The sequence below is a fragment of the Pristis pectinata genome, chromosome 27 (assembly GCF_009764475.1).
Source record: "Pristis pectinata isolate sPriPec2 chromosome 27, sPriPec2.1.pri, whole genome shotgun sequence".
In the NCBI taxonomy this organism is placed as follows: domain Eukaryota; kingdom Metazoa; phylum Chordata; class Chondrichthyes; order Rhinopristiformes; family Pristidae; genus Pristis; species Pristis pectinata.
This window is the reverse complement of record NC_067431.1, coordinates 24,535,593-24,561,318: the sequence shown is the minus strand read 5'-3', so window position 1 is coordinate 24,561,318 and position 25,726 is coordinate 24,535,593. Positions and strand designations below refer to the sequence as shown.

Genomic DNA, 25,726 nt, shown 5'->3' with positions numbered 1-25,726 from the left:
ACCTGCATAAAGTTTGGAGATGAAGTGCCAAACAGAATGTCCTAAGCAGTGGTTGGGATTGACGCCAGTACTATCAGTGGGAGATCCAAATTCATTATTGTAATTCATTCCACATAAACAGTCCTTAGAAATGTGAAAATCCTGAAGCAAATGCACTTTTAGTCATTGCAGTTACATTATTTGAAAAATATGCACCTCATAGTTGTCTTTCACAGTGAGAATCAAAGAACAGTTAGTCCACAGAAGATGATTTAGCCCATTGAATTCATACGGTTCTGTGAGAACAAAATGGTGTTGAGACTCAGTCAATTCAAAGCTGCGACTGATTTTTTGATCGGCATTATGGAAATGATGCACTTAACTGGAGTTCAGGTACTGATCCACAACAATCAAGTTGCAGAGAAGCGTAGTAATCTACTGCCTTGTCTCTTTTATAACGTTATTCCGGGGATGTGGTAACTTTAGTTTCGTGGATAGACTGCAGAAGCTGCAGTCGATCTCCCTGGATCAGAAGAGGTGATGAGGGGCCCCGATTGTGTTGAAAATCATGGAACATTGAGAGAGAGAGAAAGGAGATGAGGAATGCTGTTCTCATTGGCGGCAAGGTCAAGAACCAGCAACACGAAGTGAAAGTGACAACAAAAGAACCAGAAGTGACATGAAGAAAAACATATTTGTGGAGCAAGTGGGTGAGGTCTACGATTCCCTGCCAGATGTAGTGGTGGAGCTATTCAATTGTGGCATGGAAATGGGAGTTGAATAAGGATTCCGTAGAATAAGCGGCACAGTAACAGGCCCAACCATGGCCATGTTTACGCTCCACTTCAGATCCCTCGTCTTTCTTCATCTAAATCACGGTGTAACGACGATTCCCTTCCCAACCACATGCTTGTCCGGCCTCCCTCACCATCAATGCATCGATACCTTTCAGTTCCTCCACTCCCCGTTCACGTTCTCAGCACTCACTGGGTAAAGAAGTTTGTCTTAAGTCCTCATCGGATTCCTTGGTGACCATCTTTTATCGATAGCCTCCAGTTAAGGTGTTCCCCATGTGGAAGCATCCACTCTGGAATCTAAGATTCCAAAGACCTCTATCTTCTTTGAACAGAATTTCCACTGCTATGGGGAAGCAGGGCAGTGGTGTGGACTCATTTATTTAGCAAGACTTTAACATAACAGTATAATACTGGGAAGTATCTTGCTCATGACTTTTTTTTAATAAAGATTAGGCAATTTAAGATTGAGAAATGGTTTCTTAATGCGTCCAAAACGTGGGAGCCAATAGATAAAGGCTCTGAGGATAGAGTTGCTCCTTGCTCCATTGATTTGCTAAACCACTGCTAGTTTCACTTCAGTTCCTCACAGCAAGAGATAACTTTCAAACAGACTGGAAGTTGTCTTTATGCAGCAATATAGGAAACATGTCAGCCAAAAATAAGCCCAGCAACTTTGACAAAAACATCAATATGCTCACAGCCCGAACTTGTGTTTGGGTGATATTGATTGAGGAGTAAGTATTGGCCATGATACCAGGGTTAACACACTTACTCTTCAGTACAACACCTTGAGTTCTTGTAGGTCCACCTCCACCTGAAAGCAGATGGATCCTGTTTTTATGTGAAAGGTGGTAACCTAGTGATTATAGCACTCCCTCAGTACTTCACTGATTTGCTTTAGTTTAAAATAATTTTATGTACCATTAACTTGTGGTGATTGTACTTGGTCCAGATTGGTGTTACTGCTGCCACAATTTTGTATGATTCACTAGTAGTGGAAACAAATCTCTACCTCCATTCTTCCTATTAACGGCAGAAAGGGCCACGTTGGAAATTAACGCAGTAACTACCTGGAGCAGAAAATAACCCCATTCTATACAGTAGCAGCTGAGATACAGGTTCACTGCAATCCCTTGTTTACATCGTCTGAATCTCACAGGGTTTCCTGTTCTAGTTCAGCTCACATGAAGCATTACTGAAGCAATTATGATACTCAGCTAACCACACATCAGGAGTTCACCACTCTGAGAAGTTAAATTCAGTTTGTAAAAAATAGTTCAGCAAAAGTAATCCACAAAACTATTGGATTGTTGCAAAAATCCTAACTGGTTTTCTAACAGAAATTTATTGTTCTTATCCAGTACAAGACAGTCATTCAGGGATCTGACCCCTGATCCACCATATTAATGGGAAATTTAGATTCCAGTAATTTAATAAACTTGCAATAAAGACAATGACCTCACATGCAGAGAAAATGGGGATGTGGGGAAAGAGACAGAGGGAAAAGAGGGTGTGTACTTACAAGGTGGAGAGAGACTGGTGTATTTTATTGAGAGCCTGCATACATTTTAATGCGGTGTTAATGAAGTATTTCGCTTCCCCAGGCAATAGTACTGAATGCAGTGGTGCAGAGGTCAATGAGACACAATCCTGCATCAATCCAGAAAGTGAAGATTGTCTCTATTACACATCAGAAACAACTGAAAAGTTTCAAACTATTTTTAATATTACAGTACATTAAAGCATAAATTACAGTACATTTAAGCACAACACACCACTGCTCAGATACCTGATGACAGTTACACATTCTTGTTTATTAAATAAGCATATATACTACCATTCAGCAAGTCACCCAAACAAGACGTAAATAGTACTGTATGCTTTCTTCACTCTTGGATATAACAGACAAGTATTTGGCTACAGCACAATTTTATCAAGCATTACTATACAATGTGTTTCTGGAAGCATAATTTTATGCAGAGATCATACATGCCAAAAGTAAAATATGAGAATGGAGGAAACGTTTTCATAAAAGCCATTTGAGGATATTTTTCCCTAATCCATGTAGTGCGCCAACAGTTGAAAAAACATGGTCCCATGTTTCAGAAATCCCTTTATAATTGTATATTTAAAAAATAATGTATCAGAGTTTCATTTTCGATGTGGGTGGGGAGAGGAGGAGGATACCTCATGGAATTAAGTACGCTTTGAATAATTTGAGCAGAAACAAACATTTCTTCCAAAAACAAATGACACATTCACCTGTACTTTGAGTTTATGGTTTCACAAATGTATGTTATGCACCATTACAATTAATTATTACCTGAATTCAAGTTAGAGAACTTGGATGTGTATGTGATGAGTCATCAACTGCAGGACTATGGACTAAGTGTTTGAAAAGTGGAACTAGGTGGGGTCATTCTTCTTCCAAGTAGCAGGGTTATGACGGGCGGAATAGCCTCCTTCTGTGCAGTGACTCTATGAGGGCACACAAGGACCTGGGGGATGAAGCGTGTGTGGAAATCCCCGATAATTTCACTCAAACATTTATCTATTTATGGATTTCCAGAAAAAAAGATTTCAGATGACAGTGTAAAGTCAAAGCAGTTTCTTAAGTTGCAGAGTAAGTGAGGCAATGTATTTTAAACTACATAAGTGTTTTCAGATACATTCAATGTAGATGGGCAGTAATAAAGTACTGGCAGCTACTGCATTATCCCTCACACACTGAATCATTAATCCTTCACACACAAGAACTGGCTCAGCCTCTCTAAAGATACATTCACAGATAATCCAACATCTAATTCAGGAAAATAAACTCCGAGTTGGAAAATAACACCTTTCATTGAAGTGACTCTTTACTAGCCTCCACTGTTTAGTTGGAATATTCAGGTCAAGGGTAATTTTCTCTTTAGAAATCTGGGTAAATGCCGATACAGAGCACAATCCTTCTTCAAGTCCTCTCTGCAACACCAATTCCACTCTTCCATCAAACTGACACCTCACACACGAGAAAGGGGGTGCTCAAAATGACAAAACTTGCTAGAATGAAGTTAAAAGATGTCACTACAAATCAGGCCTTTTAAATGTAAATCATAACTACTGCATACAAGGTATCTATAAAGCTGGTTTCCGGTGAGTCACTGATTGAAAAGAATTTTATTTATTATGGTCTACCTTCCTTTTCAGGTGAAGGACCTCTCAGCCCTTGGCTGTTGAGTGCGAGTGTTTTTATTTAAACAGCGGTCTGTATGCGTGTACGTCTTCTCCCAAGCATCCAACCACTGTACAAGCAAATCCTGACCACCTTGGGCAAGTGGTAGTCCTCACCGTGCTGGGTCCAAGTCCTGTGTATCAGACCTCTTCCAAAGTGTAAACATCTCCAAAAAGGTGTGGAACACAGATGCGTGATTAACCCCACAGTGACCACCTACTGGCAGATGCTGCCAGACTCTGTTTATTAATACAACTCCATTATCAATCAAACCTGCAAACTGAAAGAGGGCTGGAGATAAAATATAAGCTTACCATCACTGCAGGCATTTTAGGATGCACACTGGCATCTACTTTGTGCAGCATTATTGGAGTAAGCAGCCAATACTAATACTTGATAACTTGTACACTTCAACGTGGAATGGTATAGTCAGGTCTCAGGGGAGCTGAGTCAATGCAGCATCGTAAAGAATCCTGCAATTCACGCCTTGCAGCATCCTGTGGTCCTTCAATCGTGCTCAGAGCACATGTTTTGGTTACAAACGATGATTTCCCAATCAGGACTTTAAAAAACGGACAATCCAAGAATTTTTCTTAGAACGTCAAACAAAAGAAAAATGGTTGGTGTGAAACATGAGGCTGTTTGGCTTTGTATTGACAGCGAGAACTGTGTTGCTTTGGTCAATAATTAATTTCTTCTCAAACACCTCTGCGTACTCAAGTTGGATTTCAGATTCATAGGAGACAGTTACAAGTCCCTGAATTGTGGACACTGTTAACTTGAAAGGCGAGCACTCGTACATCAAGAGACACTGATCTACATCACATTAGGGGTTAACTAATTAAAATGTTGCTCAATTAATGTTCACAGTGAATGGCGAATCAGTCGCTGAGTAACAAAAGCCACAGTGCAGCAAAGAGCAGGTAGAGTTAAATGTGGAGTCTGCCCAGCTTGTAATTGTGAATGATACAATACAGCTGTGACTGTGTGGTGCTCACAATAAGGAATGCACTCAGAATGAAGAACAACAGACTACAGCACAATGAACTTTTTGCCAAGTAAAACTCATGAAAACTCACTTCCCCCTCTTTCCCCCCAAAAAATCCCAGGGGCTGCTCTCTCGACCTTCCCTCCCATCTTCTCACCTACTGAGATTACTTGGCCACCTGGTTTAGGCAGAGATGTTGTTTTAAGTTGGTCAGGGAATGTGAATGCTGCTGGCTATTGCCCATCCCTAATGCCCCTTGAGTGAAGAGACACTCTGGTGGGTCTGGAGTCACATGTAGGACACACTGGGCAAGGAAGCTTTCTTCCCCTGAAGACGGTTTTTATGACAATCAATTCCGAGACCAGCTTTCGTCCAACAAATTCCAGATTTATCTAATTGCTTCAATTTAAATTCCACAGCTGCCATGGTGGGATTCGAACTCATGCCTCTGGACTAATGGTCCAGATCTCTGGCTGCTGATCAAATAACCTAACCACTACGTTACAGTACTCTACACTGCATGATCCCTGGCAAGAGCAGTGGAGTAAAATGGGAGTAAACTACAAAAAAAGTTCTAAAATCAGGACGTGTTAGGCATGCTAGTGCCTACAAGCAGTTTTCATATAATTTAAACTATAATGCAAGGTGCTCAAACAGAATCTTCCTCTCAATGACTTGCACACAGATAGCCCCGGACACAGTGGTAAACTGTGGCCCCTCCTCATACCATTGTTCTTAGGGTGAACCTGAGCAAAAGCCATCAAGGAAAGACAGATTCAGCATGCAGGCAGGAGCAATAAAAGATAAGTATTTCCTCTCCCTCAGAACAGAAAGGCCAAGTCCCAACTTATTCAAAATTCTCACCTCTCCCAGATGCAATGCCATGCAATCATTTATTTAATCACTTGATTTGCCATAGCAACAACTGTACTATTCTGACAGATGGTTGGATATCGTCAGGAACCTTGACCCTGTGTAAAACCTGGCTCCTTCAATATTGCAGTTTAAAGATACGTCGCAGGAGGAGTGCAATGCATTTCACGTAAGCATGGGTAGCTCTTAACTGCAACACAGTATCTACAATTCTGAGACAGCAGTAACTAACTTGAAGATTTAGACAATTAATACAGGTGTCAAAACAGGGGCAGAGCAATCACTTGCCTACTAACATCCCTGAAAGGAACAAGTATAGAGACAGAGATCTGAAGATGGGCAAATAAAATGATTAAAACTAATTAAAGGCTCTCCTTGTTTTCCACTTTAGGAACTCATTGTGCTGGGTTACTGATCCTTGTTAAGGCAAACTGCATCAAAACAAGATGTCTGTTACAAGGATTTTACTCTTCCAATTCAACTGTGACATGTTAAGAACTTGGAAATGAAAATATAAAGCAACTCAGTGTCATATTTTGTTACATGACGCAGACAACAAGGTCAATGTCCAAAATGGTGAAGCAGCCTCATGTATTCCATTCATTACCACTAGATGTCTCCTGACCCCACAAGGCAGTACTTACAAAGTACTGTAGACGACTGACACCCAGTGGTGCAAAAATCCATCAAGGGTCAGCTACAGGATATCTGGACCATACCAAAAAAAATATTTTAACTACTCTGGTTGCTCTATGTTTAAAAGAGAGTTGGCTGTACGCAAGCCCATTGCTTCACATCAGCTATAAAATCAATGAGAGCCATAAGTGTGTATTTCTAATATCTGCAAACCACTGGCTAATTACTGCAGACACACACTGCGTTTAATAGGAAAGACATTCTGCCTAATGACAGTGAAAGAACAATGTATTAGCTGCATTGTGGCCTAATGAATGGACTGCTTTGCTGTGGAAAATTAATGCATCCAATTTGGAGGGAATCCTACACCAAATTATGATACAAACAAAAGTGCCTTTAACTTGGGTGTTCCAGGCAAGATTGTTGCAGGATTCTATAGATGGCTCTGCTCAGATCCCAGTGATGACAAACTAAGGATTTATTATCCAATCATGCCAGGGTGGCTTGCTTCTCCTCGGGTGTCTCCTCTAGCAGCTGAATGAGCAGTTCGTAGACAGGTTTGCAGACTTTGGCATAGCCGATCTGGGTGAGGTGCAAGTAATCGAACATGTCGTGGTGGGAGATCGTGCCGTCGGAGTGCACAAAGTCTGCGTCGACGTTCAGGAACTGCATTTTGGGGAACTTCACGAGGGACCTCTTCAGCAACAAGTTTACCTGTGCGTTCTTCTCCCGCAGCGGATTGGGCTTCTCTCCTCGAGGCAGGAGGCTCTGACAGAGGACATCACCACAAGGCAGGCATTTATACAGTGCACAGACCATCCCCGCTCGAGGAAAGGTTAGTTAATGAAGGCAAAAGAAAAGCAGGTTTCGCACGGAATGAAACACACACTTACCAAAACCACCACCTTAGCCTGGGGTTGGCGTCCATTAATGAGCTGTACAATGGCCTCAATCCCACCGACTACCTCCTCAGCCGTGTGTTCGTGATTGTTGGTCCCCACCCACAGGACGATCACCTGGAAGCAGTTTGGATTTGGACTAAGTTCCAACATTCAGCTTAGTTATTTTCTACAAACACTGTAATGATCTCAAGAACCCCAAGGTCCAAATACAGATTAAACTTTTTTTATTTGGTAAATGGAATATTATTGTCACATGTACCAGGATACAGTGAAAAGCTTTCATTTACATGCCATCCAGACAGATCATTCCATACACGAGTACATCAAGATGGTACAAAAGGAAACAATAACGATGCAGAATTTGCAGGATACGGACTTCATCAGCAACACCAGCTTTTATTGTCCATCCCTAATTGCCCCCAAATTAAGAGTCAACCACATTGGATAGATACATGGATATGACAGATTTGGAGGGGTATGGTCAAATGGGACTAGCTTAGATGGGCATCTTGGTTAACATGGACGAGTTGGGCTGAAGGGCCCGTTTGCATGCTGTATGACTCTATGACATTGGTGGGCTAGGAGTCACTAATATGCCAGACCAGGTAAGGACTTCAAAGTTTCTTCCCTAACAGACGTTAATACTATAAACCAATATGTTTGCAATTGAGCAGCTTGGGTAATGCACCTTTAAGGCAGTAATGCAGCTCAAAAGGAGTTGAACTCTTCAGTATAATTTCACGCGCTTGCAGATTGGTTTAGACTGGTTGGGATCATTTCTCTCCCCCCTTACCTTGGGTTTAATGTTTTCCAGTTCGCCATTCTCCAGCCTCCACAGAACGTGCCGCGTGGTATCTCCACCAATGCCAAAGTTGAGGGCGTGGAGTGGTGAAAACAGTTCCCTCCAGATCTATTGCAACAGACAGACAGCACTGCAATTAAATCTGCCGGTTTTTGGATCAACTTAAACCCATGTCAGGTCACATGAGATCCCAGCAAATCTGACTTGTTTGTTTTAAACAAAACCAGTGGGATAACATTAAAGAAGTGTGTAAAATTGTTCTGTTTCCTTTGCTCGTTGGATCATTAGAGAAAATTTACTCCCTATAAATGGAAATAGAGATACTGGAATAAAAAATACTCTGCAGGTCAGGCAGCATCTGTGAAGAAAGCAAGAGAGTCAACTTGCAGGTCGATGGCCTTTCATATCAGATCAGATATGATGAACGGTCACAGACCTGAAGTATTAACTATTTCTATACCCACAGATACTGCCTGGCCTGCTGAGCTTTCTAGCATTTTCCGTTTTGATTTCAGAGTTCCAGCACCTGCAGCATTTTACTTTTGCACTGTTGAGTCTTGTTTGGAAGAAAATATACACATATGCTATTAGATTATTCTTCAGCAAACGTCAAGTGAAGAAAAATACTTAATTGAAAATAAAATAGAGTTCAATTCTCCCTTCTCCTGATTCTCCTCACTCTAACCAAGGTCACCAAACCCTGAGAGTCCATACAGGAAGGTGAGTGAAAGTGCGATACCTGTACTCAAGGGAGGAAAGTGCCTTTCCTTCTGTATGTAGCATCACCAAAAAAAAATGTAAGGCACTGCATAAAACCCCAAGGTATCATTCCCAGGACATTGGCTGCTCAACAAAACGACTGGAGGTTTCAACAGTGGTCTAAGAAATGGTCAGAACACAAGTTTCTTACAAGTCAAAAAATGACTCATCCAATCACCTGGTCTCAGAAGACCTCAGATTCCCATTTTGATTTCCCGCCCTCCCATATCCTAAAGACCTGCTGGCTGATGGGTTAATTTGCTACTGTAAATTCCTCTGAACGTAGGTGGGTGGGAGGAGAATCTGGGGGGAGGGAGAGGGGGAGCTGATGTGAGAGAGAACTGGTTCCAGAGAGACAAGTATGGGATGGGATTTCTCAGACAGCTAGCAAATACTTGATAGGATGAATGTCCTCCTTCCACCTCATAGGGAAATACAATTTTTATGAAAGGGAAACACAATCTGAATGTGTTAAGTGTTCTAAGGGTTAGAAGTGGCCAAGGTGAACAAGCACCTCCAGATTTCACTGAACGACCACTTGAACTTGATTGGAACATTTAAATGAAATGATTCTTCTAACAGACAAGACAATTCCAACGTTTAACCCATCCAGCCTTTCAGTAGCTCAATTAAATTCTTGAAGATTTTTCGAACAACAGCAAAAGTGCTTTTTGATTGAAATTAAGTTTCCAACCTGAATATCTGGGATACCTTGTGCCAGTTAAGAGATTGATAGCCCCTCAGATATCCCCCTTTGAAGAAGATGCATTTCCAATATAAAGATACAACAGCACCAATGTCAAACAACAGACGGACAGCAAATCAATACCGACTTTAAACACCACTTGGCCACAAAGATCAGTGTGGGCATCACATCTGTATGGTATCGTTAACACAGCAAAACACCCCAAGGCATAGCACAGGGGTACTTTGAGGCAGATGACCAAAAGCATGATCAGAAAGATAGGTTTCAGGGAGTATTTAAGAGGAAAGGGGAGAGTGTTTGGGGTGAATTCCAGGGCTTTGGACTTCAACAGCTGAAGGCAGGGCTACTAATGGTAGGAAACCTGGACTGTGCAAGACCCTAGAATGGGAGATGTTGGGAACCATGAGGGTTGAAACTGTTTACAGAGATGAGGCAAGGATTCAGAGGGATTTGAAAATGATGGAGCTTTTCATGAGTATTACAACACTGAAATAAGCCCCTTGGCCCGTCGTCAGTGCCAACCACCAAGCATCCAGTCTCACTAATCCTGTTTCATTCTCCCCACGTTCTCAGCCACCCCTTCCACAGTTCACCACTCACCTACACAAACAGAAGTTTACAGCAGCCAACTAACCTACCAACCTCCACATCTTTGGGACGTGGGAGGAAACTGGAGCCCCCAGGAGAAGGTCCTGCTGTCATGGTGAGAGCGTGCAAACTCCACACTGACACCCCTGGAGTACTGTGTGCAGTTCAGGCCCCCATACTACAGAAAAGATGCGATTAAGCTAGAGAGGGTGCAGAAAAGATTACAAGGATGTACTGAGACTGAGGGCTCGAGTTAACAGGGGAGACTGAATAGGTTGGGACTGTTTTCCCTGGAGCGTAGGAGGCTGAGGGGTGACCGTATAGAGATTTCTGAATGGTCCATGGACACTACCTCGTTATTCTTTTCTTTTTGCACTATTTATTTATTTTGTGATTTATAGTAATTTTATGTCTTTGCACTGTACCACTGCTGCAAAACAACTAATTTTACAACGTACAAGTCAGGGATAATAAATCTGATTCTGATTTATAAAACCACGAGGGGCATAGATAAGTGAATGGCCACAGTCTTTTTCCCAGGGTAGGATAGTCTAAATTAAGGGGCACAGTTTTAAGGTGAGAGGGAAAAGATTTAGAGATGACCAGAGGGCCAGGTTTTTCCACACAGAGGGTATACAGAACGAGCTGCCAGAGGGGGTGGTAGAGGTGGGTGTAGTTACAATTTTAAAAAGCATTTGGATAGATACATGAACAGGAAAGATTTAGAGGGACACTGGCTAAATGCAGGCGAATGGGACTGGCTTAGGAAGGCACCTTTGTCAGTTTGGGTGAGTTCGGCCTGTTTCTGTGCTGTGTGACTCCAGGACTTTGCGACCCCCGGCACCCAAGGTCAGGATTGAACCCGCATCACTGGAGCTCCACTCACCACCCTGATTAGGTCCTGCCTTTGCGTGACAGGGATTAGGAGTCAGCACAAGGCAGGCCACAGACAGTGAGGGTATGGGAGACCTGGTGTTCAAGCACCATATCACTGCTCTTAGATTATAAATCGTGGTGAACAAAGGAAACCATTCCATGAAGCATTTCAATCTCCTCATCAATAAGTCCTACTATCCATATCCTCCACTCCCCCACACGTTATCTGTTTGGACACTTCCCTCAGCTATCCTTGGGCACAGAAAATAACTTTGGATTTTCTTTGATTTTATTTGCCAATATATTTTTCAGTCACTTGGTTTTTTTCTAACTTCTGTTGTAATTTCACTTGACAGTTTCTCTACCCATCCAGACTTCCTGCTGCTCTCTCAGTGTCCGACATACAGGTCCCTTGTAGCCTTATTCTACCCAGTCATCCAGAGAGTAAGATTTAGCAGTCCCACCCTGTATCTCTGTGGGAACATGTTTACCCCAGATCCCTTGAATCTCCTTAAATGTCTCTCCTGCCTAGAGATCGTAAGGAAACCACTTCCCGTCTGTTTTTATTAAATCACCTCTCAGTTGTGTAAAATTGGCCTTACTCCAAGTTAGAACTTTTGCCGTTTTATTGCACCCTTTTCCACAATTCAGTTCAACTGAAGTGTAGGTACGAACAGCACGACAGAAATAATCTTCCCCTCTGTCCACCTTCAGTTCTTAAAACTAAGTCCCAAATTGCAACCGTCCTACCTGCCTAATAAAGTTCTCCTGAATGAATTTAGGAATTCTGCACTCTGTACTTTTAGATCAAACCCACTCCTGTTAATATTCAAGTAACTGAAACCTCCCACTGTTACTACCCCAATGCTAGTTAAAAATTTGCTGTCAAATGTGCTTTTCTTTCTCGCTCAGACTGTCTTCCATACAACCTATAAAGCCTCAACTGATGATTCTGACACATATCCCTCCTCTCCACTATTTTCACCCAATACTGCCAATTCCTTTCTTGTTTGAAAGCCCCTTTTCAGGAACATTAAGCTTTAAATCCTGCATCACTAAACAAGATATTATAGTATCATAAACCCACACCTATCAGTGCTCTGCCTTAGTCACTATATTCTTTGCATTTAGGTACAACTCATTAAGCACAGCCAGCCGTCTTTTCAGTATTTTCTTTAATGTTTGCTTTCCCTTTCAACCACTTTCATTAACTTTCTGCTTTACATTTCCAGTCCTGCCCAGCTCCCGGGACTTTGTTCAGCTTCCCATTCCCTGCCTTCTGCCCGAGGCAATAATGTCCCATGGAAGTATAGCTGGGTGCCTGGAATGCGCTGCCAGGGGTGGTGGTGGAGGCAGATATGACAGAGGCGTTTAAGAGGCTCTTAGATAGGCACATGAATGTGCAGAGAATGGGGGGGATACTGACATTGTGTAGGCAGAAGGGATTAGTTTCGTTAGGCTTTTAATTACTAGTTTAATTAGTTTGGCACAACACTGTGGGCCGAAGGGCCTGTTCCTGTACTGTACTGTTCTATGTTCTAAATACCCTGCCATTTTAACCTGGTCACAACTCAGGCATAGGAGGGTGAGGGGTGACCTTATAGAGGCTCATAAAATTATGAGGGGGCATAGCCAGGGTAGACGCAGTCTTTTTCCCAGGGTAGGGGAGTCCAGAACTAGAGGGCACAGGTTTAAGGAGAGAGGGGAGAAAGTTAAAGGAGACCTGAGGGGTGAGTTTTCCCCCAACACAGAGGGTGGTGAATGTCTGGAACGAGCTGCCAGAGGTGGTGATGGAGGCAGGTACAATTACAACACTTAAAAGGTGTTTGGGCAGATCCTTGGATAGGAAAGGAGTAGAGGGATAGGGGCCTCATGCAGGCAAATGGGATCAGTGTAGACAGGCATCACAGTCGGCACGGATGAGGTGGGTGAAAGGTTCTGTTGCCCTGCAGGGTTTCCACCCGAAACGTCAACAATTCTCCCCCACCCACCCACCCCAGAGATGCTGCTCAACCCGCAGAGATCATCCTGCAGATTATTCGTTGCTCCTTTTCTGTGCTATATGCTTCCACGATTCTATGAAGTGCTACACTAATGTAGTCCACCCTCTGTGAACACTAACAAACTTCTGCAGATGTACTGTTGAAAGTGCCCTGCCTGGTTCCATCACGGGCTGGTATGGCATTCCAACGCCCAGGAACACAAGAAGCTGCAGAGAGTAGTGGACTCTGCCCAATACATCACGGGCACATCCCTCCCCACCAATGGTAGTATCTACAGGAGGTGCTGCCTCAAGGCGGCAACATCCATCAAAGATCCTCACCATTCAGAGCGTGCCATCTTCTTGCAGCTACCATCAGGCAGGAGGTACAGAAGCCTGAAGTCCCACACCACCAGGTTCAAGAACAGCTACTTCCCTTCAACCATTCGCTTCTTGAACTGACCAGCACAACCCTATCACTACCTCAGTTATAGCATCACTATGACCACTTTGCACGAAAATGGACTGCTTTTTTTGTTCTAATTGTGATCTTTCTTGTGAAAAAAATTGTGTTTATGTTTAATTGGGTGGGTGTGTGGAACGCACTGCCTGCAGAGGTTGTGGGGGCAGATACATTAGGGACATTTAAGAGACTCTTAGATAGACACATGAATGATAGAAAAATAGGGGGCTATGTGGGAAGGAAGAGTTATATAGATCTTAGAGCAGGATTAAATGTTGGCACAACATCGTGGGCCGAAGGGCTTGTACTGTGCTGTAATGTTCAGTTTATGTTTTTCTTGGTGCTATGTGCCTGTGATGCTGCTGCAAGTAAGTTTTTCATTGCACCTGTGCACACATGGACTTGTGCAGATGACAATAAACTCAACTTAGTTTGCTGACCACGTTTTCAGGGGTACCAGGGACAATTGAGTAGCAGTGACGGCCCACAACCCTGGAATTGGATGGAGAAGTGGGAAGAGTGGATGGTTGGGACACCGGAGATACGCACCTCGTACTGCTGTAGCAGCTGCACCATGGAGTCCCCCACGAACAGAACGTCAGGCTCTTTGTCCTTGCAGTCCGAGACAAACCGACTGTGCTGCAAGTGGAAAGATCTCACTGAAATCCCAATACAGCTTCAAGGAAGAGCAACATCAAGGCTTTAAAATTATTATCCTCAAATCAATAGTCACCACATAGGCCAGAGGTTAATTCCAGAAGTCCTCAGCCGCCGTTAGAAAATAACAAGAGGCAGCAGTAGACCATTGGGTCCGCTCACCTGTCCAGCCACTCAACAAGATCATGGCTGAACTATTCATTTTCCAACACTATCCTTATTATCCTTGATTCCTTTAATATCCAGAGACCTCAATGACCGAGTCTCCACAGCCCTCTGGGACAGAGAATACCAAACATTCACCGACCTGAGTGAAGAAGTTCCTCCTCCCAGTCTGAAATGTTCTACTCCTCATTTCAATAGTACGACTCTTGGTTCTAGACTCCCTAGTTAGGAGAAACCCCCTTACTTTTGCACTTGCAGCCAAGGGAAGTAATAACTTTGAAAGAATAGAGCATATTTTTACTGTATGTTGGTTAATAACAGTGCACCCTGGGCTAGATGATGTAATCCTATCGCTAAAAGAATTGAGATCAAAGAGTCCCTTTACCCAGGCTGCTACCATTATTCCCAACACAGTATCTAACCGGAAATGAACAAAACACTCTAGATTTGGCAAGTTTCCTCCATCTTAAGGAAAATGGGACATAAGTATTCAGTGGAGTTCCCGGCAACCACAGCCGATGGATGAGATCTATTCTCATCATCTGCAAGTTTTATTAAGTGAGGGACCCAAGGTCCTTGAAAATGGGGCAAGAAAGCAGCAGAAAGTCTTACTGAACAGCAGAACAGGCTTGAAGGGCTGAATGGCCTACTCCTGTTCCATTCTTACACTGACCCAAGCATTCCAAAGAATTACTTGTGCACGGTGGACAGACCCAGCTTTGTTCAAGTACCACCCATCCATGGAAGGGTGAGCCTTACCAGCGACTTCCAACGACCGTCGCCCTGGACGTCCTCTGCACAGAGGGGAACCGCGGCCGAGTTGAACTCCTCTTGACTCATCGTCTCCCCGGTGGGAAAGGCCAGGAATAAAGCAGGGAGCTGCAGCTCTGAGGAACCAGCACCCAAGGTCCCTGTGGGATTTGTGCTGCTCAGTGACGAACAGACCTGAAAATGGGACAAGATGTGAAGAACAAGGACAACAGTTTTACAACCTATTTTCTCAGAAAGCAGGTGACAATACTACGACATTTACAGACGAAGGGTCTCGACCTGTCCACTACCTCCAGTGGCTCGAGTTTTCTGCAGCACTTTTACATCTTCCCAAGCCTCATTCTTGAGGTCACGTGACTACTTCCCTTTATCTCCATCCCTTGTATCACTGACCCAGCCACTCACCTTCCCATTTATTCCTCCCTCCCTCCTGTCCTCTGCGTCCCTGATTCCACATTTAATTAACACCCGGTCAACTCCAGTTCAGATGAAAGGCCAATTAGAAACTTTAGCCACTTGGATAGGTACATGGGGAAGGTGTAAGGGATATGGTCCAAATCCAGGCAAATGGCATAGCGAGAGCAAGAGGGAATGCACTAACACAAACACCTGAATGTCCCACCATCGAGGACATCTACAAGAGGTGATGTCTCAGGAAGGCAGCATCCATCATTAAGGACCACAACCATCCAGGCCGTGCTCTCTTCTTGATGCTGCCGTCAGGCAGGAGGTACAGGAGCCTGAAGACCCACACCTCAAAGTTCAACAACAGCCTCCTCCCCACTGCCGTCAGGATCTTGAACTGACCTGAAAGACCCCAATTCTACCTTGGACTATATTTCCCTCAACTTGTCCTGTAAGGTAGGTACAGCTTATATTAATTTAAATTTATATTTATCATGTTTGTAATGTACCGTGCTGCTGCAAAAACACTAATTTTTATGGCATTTATACCCCGAGTATGTTTGCCCACGACAATAAACTTGAACATTGACTCAATGCTCCTTAAACCGATTAAACTGAGACTCTCAGAATTTCCAACTGATGACTGCTAGACATTGCCATCTCCAGGAGAAATCTCTCCTGGGGTGTGTTGGGCACGCAGCCAACAATTATTGTGCTCCTTTATTTAACAGCACAAGGCACTGCACGGCTGGAGAGGCCCCAGCACAGTTACTGTCACCGGGAGTCGATCTCAGCCAAAGGCTTCAATAAACTTAAGCTGCACTGAAATGGGGGTGGGAGAGAGTGAAATCAGCAGAAATGTGAAAGGAAGGAGATAAAAATCTGGAGAGAACACAAAACTGACACACCCATCAGGACGGACATCAGTTCATGCACTGAAGCCTGTCAAATCCAGGTACACTCTGGGAAAGCAGGTTGGCATGTGAAAACCAGGGACTGTGGGTCCGGGTCCTCCACACAGTGCCGAACTTAACAGCGTACAGAAGCATTACCAGACACCAAACTGTGTCTGTGTGGCGGGTGTGGGCAGGAGGCATCATTTGGCCAAGTGCACTGGGAGGGGAGGTGCACACACAGCTGAAGATACCAACAGGGGTGAGTCACAGAAACCAGCCATCGAACCGCTGAAGGCAGCCCAACAAAGCACAGCCCTCATCACTTGCTCACTTCCTTTCATCCACAGAATGATAGAGAGATACACAACATGGAAACAGGCCCTTTGGCCCACCGGGTCTGTGCCAACCTTCAACCAGTTGATTTGCGCCAATCCTACTATAATCCCATCTTTTATTCTCCCCACCCCTCACTTACACACTAGGGGCAATTTACAGCAGCCAACTAACCCACCAACCCCGCACGTCTTTGGGATGTGGGAGGAAACCGGAGCACCTGGAGGAAACACGAGAACGTACAAACTCCACACAGACAGCGCCCAAGCTCAGGATTGAACCCGGGTCTCCGGCACTGAGAGGCAGCGGCTCTACCAGCTGCACCACTCTGCGGACCTTCAACTTCCATTATAAAAAAAAAGTTGCCACTAGTCCGTTCTTTTCAACAATAAAGGCTATTTGAGGGTAAATCACACACAGTGGAGCATCAATGTCATTGTTCAAAAATCCACAATCAAAACATTTCACGTTTGCCTCCATCACAGGCAGCCCACCGGCACAGCAGGTAGTGCAGATGGCTCGCTGCCCCAGCAACACAGGTTCAATCCCACCCTCCGGTACTGCCTATGTGGAGTTCTCCCTGTGACCGTGTGGGCTTCCTTCCACATCCCAAAGACGTGTTCCGTGGTAGGTCAATTGGCTGCTGTAAATTGCCCCCTAATGAAGGTGAGTCATGAAGGGAGTTCCATGGGCACGTCATAAAGAGAAGGTTACTGGAAGGAACGGCATTGCTCCAAGAGCTAGCATAGATTTAATGGATCGAATGACCTCCAGACTTAAAATAGAAAATCACAGGAAATCCATCCAGGAGAATTGCCACAAGGTTGTCAGGAGATAACTCTCTCCCAGTTGAGGTGCCTGGGTGGGTATGCTCAGGCACACAATAAAACCTGTGCCCCAACACTCTGGGCAGAGCCCTTAACAAACAAACATTCTCAGTCTCGGGAGCGTGATTGTCGGATTAGTGGTGGTTACACTCTGTAGCCTTGTATTCGGCATAGCAGGCTTAAAGTCATCTAATCCCAGAGGTGTCTGAAGGAAATTCAGCACATTTCAATCTTTACAGATGTACCATTAAGAGCATCCTATCTGAATGCATCACAGCTTGGTGTGGCAACTGCCCAAGACTGCAAGAAACTGCAGAGAGTTTTGAACACGGCTCAGTCTATTACAAAAACCAGCCTCCCTTCCATTGACTCTGTCTGCACTTCTGCTGTCTCAGGAAAGCAGCCAACATAATCAAGGACCCCTCCCACCCCAGACATTCCCTCTTCTCCTTCCCCCATTGGGCAGAAGAAACAAAAGCTTGAGAGGACATACCACCAGGCTCAAGGACAGCTTCTATCCCGGTGTTATAAGACTCTTGAATGGACCTGTCATGCCAAAAGATGAACCCTTAATCTCCCAATTTACCTCATCGTGGCCCTTGCACTTTTTGCCTGCCTGCACTGCACTTTCTCTGTGACTGTAACACTATATTCTGCATTCAGTTTTTCTTTTTACTGCCTCGATGTACTTACAAATGGAATGATCTGTCTGGATGGTACGCAGAACAAAAGCTCCATGTATTTCAGTACATGTGACAATAATAAACCAATGCTAATACCACCTCAAGTGTGCCCTCAGACTCAGCAGGATAAGGTCTCTGACCATCGACCTGGACTAGAATGGACTCAGTCACAGATGGGTGCCCGACCCAGTGTGACACGTGTGTAGCTCGGTGTACGTGTGTGCCAGCCATCCCTCTACAGGCTGCTCAAAATTAGAATGTTCCATAAGACCAAAAGATACAGAAGCAGAATTAGGCCATTCAGCCCATCGAGTCTGCTCCGCCATTCACTCATGGCTGATTTTTTTCTTCTTTTCTCAACCCCATTCTCCCTGTAACCCTTAACCCCCTTACCAATCAAGAACCTATCAACCTTTGCCTTAAATACACCCAGTGACTTGGCCTCCACACCCCTCTGTGGCAACGAATTCCACAGATTCATCACCATCCACTGAAGAAATTTCTCCTCATCTCAGTTCTAAAGTGATGTCAGAATAAAGGGACTGTGCCCTCAGATCCTAGTCTCCTACTAACGGAAACTTTCTCTCCACGTCCACTCTATCCAGGCCCTTCAGTATTTGTTAGGTTTCGAATATTGCTGAATTGGAAATTTAACAAATGCGTACAGAACTGTACGACTACACGAGAAGAAATCACAAACATTGATTCAAATGGGGCAGCACGGGAGTGTAGCGGTTAGCGCAACGCTATTACAGCGCCAGCGATCGGGGTTCGATTCCCGTCGCTGTCTGTAAGGAGTTTGTGCATTCTCCCGTGTCTGCATGGATTTCCTCCAGGTGCTCCGGTTTCCTCCCACATTCTAAAGACGTACGGGTAGGTTAATTTGGAGGTTTAAAATGGGCGGCGCGGACTCATTGGGCCAGAAGGGCCTGTTACCACGCTGTAAATAAAATTTTAAAAAAATAAGACCTGGATCGGGACTTAAGATTGAGCTGACGAAGGCACCATAAGGGACAATTACCCTGTTGTTTTAACTGCACATAGTAGGAGCCCAAACCTCACGTGGCACCAACCTCCTGGCGTCATCTCCATAACCTACAGCCAGCAGCTTAAATCATTGTCCTCAACAGCACTGCTTCACAACCTAACATCCCCACTGCCATTTCACAAAGATGCACTAAAATAAATCAGGAAAACACCAACAGTTTTTGGTTGCTGCATTTTGAGCCCAGAACCCAGTTGACCAGATTGATAAACGGCAAAGAGGGGAAATGCAAACTGATGAGCCAAACCATAGAGGCTTCAAACCTAAAACAATGTCAGATCCTTGGAGACCGTTACCACTTCCATCTCAAGCACTGCCTGCAAAGTAAAGTCAAGATGCTGGAACTATTACCACCTACTTTCATGCAGTGCGCTTTGAGAAATTGAGATTTGGGATTCTTATAAGTCACTTTATGGAAAAAAATATTACATTGCGAAACACCCCAACTCTTAGTGTTGTGTACTGCTCTGGTCGCCAAAGCAAATCTGAAGGGAACATGCCTGGAAGATTTAAAATGGTGATGACTGAACCAAGTGGTTATAATAACCAAAGTCTGCAGGCTTTTGTAAGGGTGGCTGAAGGGTAGTAAAGGCCATTAAAATCATCCAAGGCTTCAGAGTACTCATTCCACAACCACAGGCCACCAATACAAGAGAGTAGACAAGTAGAGCTTAGGCCAAGGACGGGAAACTCCCCATCCCAAGGAGTCCGAGGCAAACGGCAGTCTTTAAGTGGAAGCTGAAAACGTGCTTGGGGGAGTAACGAGGCAGGATCTGCCGTTGGAATTAAATGAGGAAGGGGAGAGCAGGAGGCTTGTGTTGATCCTGGACACTAGATGGGCCAAATGGCTGTAAATTATGCTGTGTGTCCAATTTTCAATCACACACACCAAAGAACAGTGATCATTAAGAACGAATGAGCCATTTCCAGCTTCACTGGCTGTCTGGGTGCCTTTCACATACACCACCGGGTTCAAAATAGGCTTGGCCATAGAAAACAGAGCACAGTGGTGGAGTGGTGTTATTCCGAACGAAGGTTTGTGACCAGTGGTGTTCCACAGGGATCGCTGCTGGGACCTCTGTTGTCTGTGATGTATTTCTATCAATGATTTGGGTGAAAATGTAGGTGGGCTGATTAGTAAGTTTGCAGGTGACTCAAAAATTGGTGGAGCTGTGAACAGTGCGGAAGGTCAAAGGATTCAGCAGGATGTACATCAGCTGAAAGTACGGGCAGAAAAATGGCGCATGGAGTTTAATCCATACAAGGGTGACGTGCTGCACTTTAGGAGGTCAAAGGCAAGAGGAAAGGATACAGTAAATGGCAGGACCCTTAGAAGCATTGACGTACGGGGGATATAAGGGTGCAAGTCCATAGCTCCCTGAAAGTGGCAACACAAGTAGATGGGGTGGTAAAGAAGGCGTACGGGATACTTGTCTACATTGGTCGGGACAGTGAGTATAAAAGTCGGGCAATCATGTTGCAACTGTCAAAACTGGTCCAGATGAAGGGTTTCGACCTGAAATGTTGCCCGTCCATTTCCCTCCTCTGATGTTGCTTGACTCGCTGAGTTCCTCCAGCAATTTCTTTAGAAACTCCATTACAACCTACACCTTCTTAATTACATTATCTACTTGCTCTGCCACTTAAGGATTTTTAGACTCGTACACCAAGGTTGCTCTGTTCCTCAATACTTCCTAAGACCTTACCATTCATAGTGCATGTCCTAACCCCAATAGTCCTCCCAAAATACAGATCCTCACACCTATCAGGATTAAACTTCATCTGCCATTTGTCAGCCCATTTCACCAACACATCGATATCACCCTGTAGCCTGACAACCCTCCACACCAGCGACAACTCCACCAATCTTCGCGTCATCTGCGAACTTACTGATCACGCCTCCAACATCCACATCCAAATTATTCACGTATGTTACAACACGAGCACCACTAGCCCTAGCCATCTGATCACAAGAACAATCCCCGACCATCACCCTGTCTCCTATTGCCAAGATAATTTCGGATCCAATTTACCAACCCAGCATGTATCCCATGGGCCCTAACCTTTTGTACCAGTCTCCCATGTGGGAACTCGTCTAAAGGCATTAATAAAGTCCATGTGAATCACATCTACTGCACTGCCTTCAATGCACGTTGTTACCTCTTCAAGAAGTTCAATTCCATTGGTCAGACAGGATCAGTCCTTGACAAACCCTCATCTCCGGTTAGTCCTCACCTTTCCAAGTGATCGTTAATCCTGCCTCTCAGAAATTTTCCCCAATAACTTCCCTCCTACTGACATTAGCCTCGGAGGTGTGTAATTGACAGGCTTTTCCCTGCTGCCCTTCTTGAAAAGGGAAGCACATTGGAAAGGAAATGCGTCACACATCATCTCTCAGGGTCTGGAACCTGGGCCTCCCCCAGTTCCTCCTTCTCCGGACTAAACCCATCAGCATCCTCCTGTGTGACTCTGGTCCCCTCTCACTCTGGGCCTTGGACTTCTCCCGCCAAACTCCACCAGATGACGACCACTTGTCAACATTTCCTCACAAGTGTGGCTGTAAGTCCAAAACCCCACATTCTGCAAGAATATCTCACCCCTAAAATCATATTTTATATTTTCTTACAACAGTTACCATTCAGCCCATCGAGGATATGCTAGCTCTCAACCTCAGCAGTGACATTTACCTCACTTATTTCCTTGTAACCTGCTTATCAACTCCACCTCGATTCCCCAACCACCCACCTACACTCGCCAATTATCCTACGAACCTGCAGGTCTTTGGGATGTGGGACTAAACCAGAGCTTCTGGTGGCAGGGGGGAACCCACACAGTCACAGGCAGAATGTGCAAACTCCACACAGACAGGTCAGTATGGAACCTGGGTCACTGGAGCTGTGAGGCAACAGCACTGACCACTGCATTACTCCTCCAACCTTTTCAAGCACTTGATTCAAGGTGATCTCTCTAGTGTTGCATTCAAGTTGAAATCACAGTCAATTACCCCAGGGTAATGATGATCTGTGTTGATCTTAATCCAGGTCAGACGTTCTTTTTGGACTCACCAGCGTCCTCCTGACGATGTCACTGTTTAAATAATAGTGTTGAAAAAGAAAAAAGTAGTTACTAATGAATCTCAACAGTAAGGAATTTGAATTTCAGTAAACAGCAAGTTAACAGGGCCACGTCATCATCCGATCTTACTCTAGAGTTCCCCAAACCTTAAAGCAGACGTCATAAATAATAAAAACCTGCACGTGTGTGATCGACCATAACTGGGCAAAGCCGCTTCAGAGCTGTGCTTTACAACAGAATCTGCATCTGCCCTGATGGCACAGAGGTAGCACTGCTGTCTCACAGCCCCTGGTTCCTGGGTTTGATCCTGACCTCAGGTGTTGTGCACCTGTAACTAGCATGTTCTTCCCATGACCCATGGGTTCTTTCCCCTCTCCCTGGTGCTCTGTTTTCCTCCCACATTGCAAAGCTGTGGTGGTAGGTTAAATGGCCACTGCAAATTACTTCTTACGTGTATGTAAGTGGCAAAAGGAGAGTTGATTGGCATTGGAGAGAAAATAACTGCAGTGAGGAATAGGACTGATGGGATTGGTTTGCTGGAAGCTGGCAATGGAATCAGTGGACAGAATGGCCTCCTACACTGAAGTAAGTATCAGGACAAAAGCTTGGTCAAAGGGAAAGTCAGTCATATTTGAGTTTATTGTCATATGCACAGATGCAATGAAACACTTGCAACATTACCACAGGCACATAGCATCTGATAAGCAGCATTCACAAGAAAAACATAAATTATACACAAATTTTTACAAGAAAACGACAAAATCTATTGTAGTGCAAAGTGGTCCCGGTGTTGCTGTACTGAGGTAGTGATTAGTAGTGATTAAGGTTGTGTCAGTTAGTTCAAGAAGCGAATGGTTGAAGGGAAGTAGCTGTTCTTGAACCTGGTGGTGCGGGACTTCAGGCTTCTGTACCTCCTGCCCGATGGTAGCTGCGAGAAGATGGCATGGCTTGTGAATGCTGCTTATTTGATACCATGTGCCTGTGATGCTGCTGCAAGTACATAGAACACTACAGCACAGTACAGGCCCTTCGGCCCACAATGTTGTGCCGACATTTAATCCTGCTCTAAGATCTATCTAACCCTTCCCTCCCACATAGCCCCCTATTTTTCTATCATGTAAATTTTTCATTGCACGTGTGCATATGTGTACTTGCACATATGTCAATAAACTCGACTTGGATTTTCCCTTTGACCAAGCTTTTGGTCACCTATCCTAATACTTACTGAATATCTGAGGAGAGGAATGCAGAGATTCAGGGAATAAATTCCTGTGTGCAGATAAAATACTGCAGATGAAAACCTGTAACAGATTATTGGCCTGAGACATTTGCTGTTTCTGTCTCCAAAGGCACCGTCTGATCTGCTGCATATTTCTAGCATTTTCAGCTTTAGGTCAGCCACACAGATAGCACATTCTATTTCTGCGCTGGCAGCTAAAGGAATGGCCAGTGGGGGCAGTGGTGGAGGTGAACACCACATGGCCAAGGAAGTGAGAGAGTTAGGGAGGGGATCAGGACCAAAGCATTTGAAAGCAAGTATAAACATTTTAAATTTGAGTCACTGCAGAATCAGGACCCAATGTAGGTCAGCAAGGATTCTGGCTGAATCTAAAAGAATTTACTCCCAATACAACGTAGGTGAATCTAAAAGAATTTACTCCCAATACAATCAATTCAAAATGATGCACTTTTTAACTTATAGAACCCCGAGTTGACCTTTTATTTACCATCAAGTCCTCAACATGAGGCTTAGAATTAGGCACTGAATACTTTCCCATTGCAAACTGTCAGAATCAAGTGCTCCCAGATATGGGGCAGGACATATGGGAGCGAAGTTGTCTCTCGATTGGCTCAACACTGGTCCCACGACCCAACCACAGCGTTGCACCGGTGGAACATCCTCTGATTTCTCAAACCAGCCATGTTTGTAGCCTCCCTTGAGCAAGGTGGAATAGTTTCCAAAATAAATATTTATATTTCCAGTGGTTTTGCAAATTAGAAAAAAAAATTAGGCCTTCTTTCAAAAGAAGCTCGAACAGAATATGTGATTTGGGTGGCTGCTCCCTCTCTGGCCTCCTGTACTTGCAGACATATTACATTGCATCAATTTTTACCCCCTGAAATGGGTTTTCCGCGGAATCTAAGCCCTAGATCCCCGCAACACCGAATGCACGGGTTGTTGGTGCAGGTTGCACGTTTGGGGGGGGGGGGGGAAAGAAGGGCAAAGATTGAAAAAGCAAAAAGGCTGCAGAGAAACAGAATGGCAAACTGTGCATCCTGCATGCACAGGCCAGGGGCAGCAGGTAGATCCCGGGATTGCAAGAAAGGGCGGCAGGCGGGGTTTGGGAGTGGGGTGGGGGTGAAGCAGGGTGTGCATTGCACGGTTTGCAATGGGCAGATACCTGCGGGCTGAGCCGCCGGGGGCTGCAGCTGCTCCTTCTGTCCCGCCGCAGCCTCCTCTCCCCTCGCCGCCGCGACCAGATCCCAGCCTCCCGGGGACGACACAACGTTCCACCGACTTCCGCCCGGCCCCGTCAATCAACCGGCAGAAGTCCCGCCTCCGCCGCGCGCCCCCATTGGCTGCCGCCGTTGCCAATCGACTTGTCCCGCTGCCCCGGCACCCCGCCGCCTGATTGGTCGGCTGGGCTGTCAATCGTGGCGGGATCCGCAGCGCTCTCCTCCTTTCAGGAAAGTAAAGGCACGGAGTTTGTTTGCAGCCGCCTGTTGCTGGTCTCTCGCCTTGCCGCCTGCATTCTATGCATTGCAAATGCTGCAGTTGTTGGGAAATGTAGCCTTCATTTTTAAAGCTTTTCTTTCTCCACCCTTTGCACGGAGGCAGCCCTTACAACCTGTGCGCATGCGCGGGGTGCAGCGCTCTCTAGCGGCTCTGCAACGGTGACAGGGCAGCAAGCCAAGGTCTCCTGGTCCAAACACACTCTGCACATCTCAGTGATCAACACCTTCAAAATGCACACTCATCTTTTGTAAATAAGATGATTTTAAGGAGACATTGAAAGCTTTGGACGTTGCCAGACTGAAAAAAAAAGCATAAGGCAACTTTTGAGCATTTTGTGGTGGGTGTCCTTTGTGGACTCCTGACATCCAACAAAGTCAATTTGCAGAGTCCATGGGCATGGTGTGGCTTCTTCACCCCACGCTCCTCACAGGCTGCCTCAACATAAGGACATGTGAAGTGGAAGCAGGAATGGGACATTTGGCCCGTTATGCCTCATCAGCCGTTCAACTTGATCATGGCTGACCTTCCAGCTCAGCACCACTCTCCCAGTATTCCCTGATTCCCCTAA

At 44.9% G+C, this 25,726-nt stretch overlaps 1 protein-coding gene across 1 annotated transcript; it reads right to left on the bottom strand.

The window, feature by feature from the left end:
- Nucleotides 1–2,480: 2,480 nt before the first annotated feature.
- On the bottom strand, nucleotides 2,481–25,204 carry LOC127583738 (platelet-activating factor acetylhydrolase IB subunit alpha2-like). The gene is made up of 7 exons (XM_052040028.1): nucleotides 24,824–25,204; nucleotides 22,351–22,433; nucleotides 15,146–15,331; nucleotides 14,114–14,203; nucleotides 8,183–8,299; nucleotides 7,381–7,503; nucleotides 2,481–7,255 (listed from the first exon to the last, which is right to left on the bottom strand). Exons 3-7 carry the CDS (start codon nucleotides 15,224–15,226, stop codon nucleotides 6,977–6,979), a joined length of 690 nt encoding a protein of 229 aa, XP_051895988.1. The 5' UTR covers nucleotides 15,227–15,331; nucleotides 22,351–22,433; nucleotides 24,824–25,204; the 3' UTR covers nucleotides 2,481–6,976.
- Nucleotides 25,205–25,726: the final 522 nt, after the last annotated feature.

Excerpts from the sequence above, each read along its gene's own strand:
- LOC127583738 (XM_052040028.1), bottom strand. The coding sequence starts at position 15,226 with ATGAGTCAAGAGGAGTTCAACTCGGCCGCGGTTCCCCTCTGTGCAGAG. Across the intron at positions 14,204-15,145 it reads ACGGTCGTTGGAAGTCGCTG|CACAGTCGGTTTGTCTCGGA; the intron begins GTAAGGCTCACC and ends TTCCACTTGCAG. Across the intron at positions 8,300-14,113 it reads AGCTGCTACAGCAGTACGAG|ATCTGGAGGGAACTGTTTTC; the intron begins GTGCGTATCTCC and ends CTGTTGCAATAG.